The following is a 5,119-nucleotide window of genomic DNA, read 5'->3' as shown; positions in this document are numbered from 1 at the left end:
TGGCCAGCAGGTCGAGGGAGGTGATTCTGCCCCTCTACTCAGCTCTGGTGAGACCTCACCTGGAGTACTGCGTCCAGCTCTGGAGCCCTCAGCACAAGAAGGACATGGAACTGTTGGAACGGGTCCAGAGGAGGGCTACAAAAATGATCCGAGGGCTGGAGCACCTCTCCTATGAGGACAGGCTGAGAGAGTTGGGCTTGTTCAGTCTGGAGAAAAGGAGGCTACGGGGAGACCTGATTGCGGCCTTCCAGTACCTAAAGGGGGCCTATAGGAAAGATGGGGAACGTCTTTTTAGTAGGGCCAGCTGTGTTAGGACAAGGGGAAATGGTTTTAAACTAGAACAGGGTAGGTTCAGGCTAGAGGTAAGGAAGAAATTTTTTACAATGAGGGTGGTAAAACACTGGAACAGGTTGCCCAGAGAGGTAGTGGAGGCCCCATCCCTGGAAACATTCAAGGCCAGGTTGGATGGGGCTCTGAGCAACCTGATCTAGTTAGCAGTGTCCCTGCTCACTGCAGGGGGGTTGGACTAGATGACCACTAGTGGTCCCTTCCAACCCTAAACATTCTATGATTCTATGATTCTGTGATTCTATACCCTCAGACTGAGAAAGTGGCAAGCTTAAACATTTCAGGAAACAGCTCTTAGGCACAGCTCTGGTACTCTGGGGAGGAAATTGGGATGGGAATGGTTCTGGCATCCTGTGAGCCCAGCAGATTCCAAGGCAACGCGATCCTAGGGGGAAATACTCTTTCTAAAGCAGCTTTTTCTGCAGGGAGCGGCCATGCATCTCACAGTACAGTCAGAGTAAAGAAGGTGGATCAGAGATGCCCACCTACTTCGTTGCAGGATGTTGGCACAGCAAGCTGAGTTGGGGTTCTTGCTGGCTCTGCCCGTGCCGCTGGTGGGCTATAGGGCTGGAATACAAGTCCCGATGGACAGAGGAGTCAGTGCTGCCTCCATGGGGCTCTGCTGGGTCCCTGCTGCCAGCACAGGACAAATGCTGGTGTAGTTCCCCAGGAGGGCTGTCGGAGCCCTGAAGCCCAGGGGACACCGGCCGTCTGCCTCTCACTTGCTTAGGACAGAAACCTTCATTGCCCGAGTCTGTGCTGAGTTCCCTCTTACTTTTAAACAGCCCTGGCATCCCCTGGAGCTGCCAGCCCTCGGGTGGAGCAAGGCTGTGCTATTCACAGGCTCTCAAACTAGCACTTGCCCAAATGTAAGGCAATGGGGCAGTGTAGAGACTGTAGGGGACTGCCTTAATAACCTCACCCTGGACACAGAAAGCTGCTTGTGGAAGCTGCTTTTAAAGGTAAAGAGATGGAAATAAATTTGCAGGTGGTGGCTGACCACAGACAAATAACCCGAAGCTGCTGGGATGTACAAGCCCCCTTGGGCAGTGGTCGAACTCTGCCATTTTTAGAAGCTTTGGGTCCAATTCTGCAAGGTCTGGGTCAGACTTTGCATCTCCCCTGCTCAGCCAAAGGGTTTAGAGCCGTGGCAGACCCCTCATGGGACTGGGTGTCCCTAGGAGAGGTGCCCTCTCCACGGTGGGACGGTGTGCGTGGTGCTGCCCATGGCTGGAGGTAGCTCTGGGCAGGACACCGAGGTGCTGGTGGGCATGAGCACATTCCCCTGGGGCAGCTTTGCTGCAGGAAGGCTCCCAGCTGCTGGGCAGGTTGGATGGGGCAGCAGCAGCTCCCACAGCCGTGGTGGCAAGATTCACCAGACCCCCACAGTCAGAGACCTGGCTCTGAGAGAGCGTCTCTCTGCTGTGGATCATCCCAAAGCGCTGTTGCTGCTGGCTGCACGGAGGCGATCCTTTGGGAAGCATGCAGAGAAGGTCAGGGAAATGGCTTTGCTCTAGGGAGCTTTCCCTGGGCAGGTGGAAGAAGACACTTGGCTGTGTCTCTGCTGTCTTGGAGCAGAGCCTGATGTGTCAGTGCCATAGAAAGGGCAAGGCGGGGAGGAAAACTGATGCCTTGGCAGTGATGAACATCCCCTGCTGAGTGCAAGCAGCGTAATCTGTGTGTGCAAAGGCTGAGTGTGGGATGGGCTTCCCTCCTGCCCGAGCAGGGAATGAGCAGCGTTTACTGGGCCCGGGAGCGGGGTCCTTTGGGCTGCTTCCCTGCAGATTGCGCCTCAGGATGGCTGCTGGCATTGGGACGCTAAAGCTGTCTGTGGTGTTTTGTTTCTATTAGCAGAGAGGTCCATCAATCAACTGTAATTCATTGTGTCAGGAAAGAGGATTAAAAACAAATGTTTAGTTATTATTCCTAATTAGGCTGGCATTCATGGGCAGAGCGACAGCCTGTGGAGTGGGGGTGGTGAAGCCTGCCCGAGAAGCGTGCAGCATCCCTGGCTGGCAGCCCCTCGAGCCCGGCTGTCACCCCACCGGGGACACCTCCACCCGCCCAGGACTCCAGGTGCTCCAGGGACAAACAGCTTCTTCCCGCTTGGGAGAGTTTAGGTGGGCTTTACCATCTCCATTCCTTTGGCAAGAGCAGTTTCTGGGACTGCTGTTTGCTCCTGCACGGGGATGTCCCCATCAGAGAAGATGCCACTGCGATGTTTGGCTTGGGAACCGGCTCACTCACGGGAGCTGCTGGCATTAAACCCACAAGCCACTGCACTTCTGCACGTGTGATTTTGTGCCTGGGAGCATCTCCGTGATTTTTCAAGGCTTTGAACCTGCATAAGTGGAAATTAACTTTTCTGAAGGATTTTGGCAATTCTGCCGCTAGGACTAGGAGGTGCTAAGAAATAATCCAGGGCCCCTTTAGATGAACTCTTTCTTAAGCTCAAAATGTGCTCTGTGTTCTTGCCAGGTCAGTCTGAGCTTGTATTTCGATTTGTTTGTGCTTTGCCTGTATTTTGGATTGCCTTCATCCCCACTGCGATTCAGGGCTGCATCTGCGAGGAGATTTTGGGAGGACGGTGTGTGCCATATCTTTTCTGTGAAGAAATGGAGATTAATGCTGCCAGCTTGAGACGTGATTGCTGTATGAAATGGACTGATTAAAAATGAGATCGCTTTCTGAGTCAGTAACATGTTGCTTCATTTCCAGGAAAAGAGGGATTCCTCTCCCAGGTAGCACTGTTGATGACCTCCTGAAGCATGTCAGCTACAAAACACCACTGACACTTACTCAATTTCTAGAGAAGTTTAATCACTACATGCCTGCCATTGCGTAAGTACCCTGCTTTTTGCTTCTTCCCCCTCAACCCTTAGTAGGACCCCTTCTAATGTTGTTCAGCCTTGGAGGTCAGCTCGTCCGTCCCCAGCATGCCCCAAGGGTGACGAGTCCCGGTGATGGGTCCCACTGCCGTCCCTGCAGGGGTGACCGTGAGGCGGTGAGGAGGATCGCCTACGAGCTTGTAGAAACAAAAGCAAAGGAAGGCGTCATCTACGTGGAGGTCCGGTACAGCCCTCACCTCCTGGCCAACTGCCGCGTGGATCCCATCCCCTGGGGCCAAACCGAGTGAGTGATCCCGCCGTGCCAGGCGGGCATGCAGAAGCCAGCGTGTGTTCAAAGTCTGGTGTAACTAAACCTCCCCCTCCTCCAGTGCAGCGAGCGCTGGCACTCTTCCACCTCTCTTCCCTGTCAATAGGATTTTTCCTCCTATAATATCTCTGCATGCTGCTGTGTTTTAACATCCTTTGCTTTGGGCACCTAATTGTGCATGTGCAGAGCAGCTGTGCTTAAACTTCTGGCTGGAGCCAGCCTCTGTGCAAGGGAAAGCCACATCCAATGTGGATTGCCTGCTCGCAAAATGCGAATTTGAGCTGGCAGAGACGGTGGGCAATGTGGGAGGGGGCTGGAGATCTCATCCCTTCTTTACCTGTCATCCCCACTATGATGTGTGCCTCTGATTAAATCAATGCTGAGCTCTGCGGCCCCTTGCAAAATGTGCTGTGGTGGGTGTTGAGCACCCGTGGTCGTCCCTCCCCGGCTGCAGGCAGTTGTGTGCCCCAAGGAGATGCTCTGGCAAAGAGCGGGTTCCTCTGCTCAGGTGGGATTTGCATCCAGTTCCCCCAGGCTTTTAGAAATCTTACTATCATCTTTGCATGCTTTTGTGCCCGACATCTTGTAAATCTGGGCATGGCATGGGTGTAAAAGGTGTTCTTCAGCCCTGGGCAGCCTCATCGGGCTCCTCTGGATGTTAAGGTGAGTGGGACCCTGGGCAGCCTGGGGTTTGTGTGGGGTGTCCCGTGGGGATGCTGGGCTGGACCTGCGGCTCCTGCCTGCTTCCCTGGTGGGTATCCGACCTCTTGCTGATGGCTTTTCTTCCCTACAGGGGAGACCTCACTCCAGACGAAGTCGTTAACCTCGTAAATCAGGGACTACAGGATGGAGAAAGGGATTTCCGCATCAAAGCCAGGTCTATTCTATGCTGCATGCGCCATATGCCAAGTAATGTATTGCAGCTGCCCTGCTGCTCTGCTCCCCTTCCTTGACGCGTGGCGGGGGGTGATGTCCCCTAGGTTCAGGTTCCCGCAGAAATGGGGGAAAGCCCTGGTCCTGTGGCCCTGGGTCTGATGTGGGACCAGACAGTGTTTTTTTGTTTGGTGGGGGTCCTCCGCTCCCTTCACTATGGGGAAGGGGTCTGCTGGATGCGAGAGCGGGGGTCTGTGGGTACAGCCAGTATCTCAAAGGTCTTGCTAGAGAGACAGAGAGGGCTCTTCTGTCCTCTCCCGGGGGAGCTGTGATTTCTGCTCGTACCTCACTCCCTGTCCCAAGGCTGGGGCTCTCCTTGGGCCCATTGAAGCCATTGCCACAGTGAGCAGTTGCATCAGCCACGACCGTTTGGGGGGTCTGAGAGTGACAGGTCACGAGGAGGACCAGGCGTGAGATCTCAGACTCTCCCTGCTTGTGGTCGTGCTGCCACAGCAGCATACCCCCACGTTAGCCTGTGCCACGGGTCGGCCAGGCGATCTGCTGGCTGCAGTCGCTGCTGGTTTAAGCTGAAACCCCAAAATATACTTAAGTCAAGTATATAAAATGTTTTTTTATAAAATCAGCAGCTCTGAACTTCGTTGGTAACAGGTGCTGTGACCCAGAATAGAAAGGAACTGGTCATTGGGCTGCTGGGTTCTGTGAGCACCTTGCTCTAGGGAAA

At 54.2% G+C, this 5,119-nt stretch overlaps 1 protein-coding gene across 2 annotated transcripts in view; it reads left to right on the top strand.

The window, feature by feature from the left end:
- ADA (adenosine deaminase) overlaps window positions 1-5,119 on the top strand; it is a 16,203-nt gene that overhangs the window by 1,337 nt on the left and 9,747 nt on the right. The window contains exons 2-4 of one of the 2 annotated variants that reach the window (XM_035892888.1): window positions 3,067-3,189; window positions 3,337-3,480; window positions 4,298-4,413. In XM_035892888.1, coding sequence (XP_035748781.1) covers window positions 3,176-3,189; window positions 3,337-3,480; window positions 4,298-4,413 — 274 coding nt within the window. In that variant the 5' untranslated portion in view covers window positions 3,067-3,175. The other variant, XM_035892887.1, reaches the window with a different exon arrangement.

The sequence above is a fragment of the Egretta garzetta genome, unplaced genomic scaffold (assembly GCF_000687185.1).
Source record: "Egretta garzetta isolate BGI_Z169 unplaced genomic scaffold, ASM68718v1 scaffold214, whole genome shotgun sequence".
Lineage (NCBI taxonomy): Eukaryota > Metazoa > Chordata > Aves > Pelecaniformes > Ardeidae > Egretta > Egretta garzetta.
This window is presented reverse-complemented; position numbering and strand designations above follow the sequence as displayed.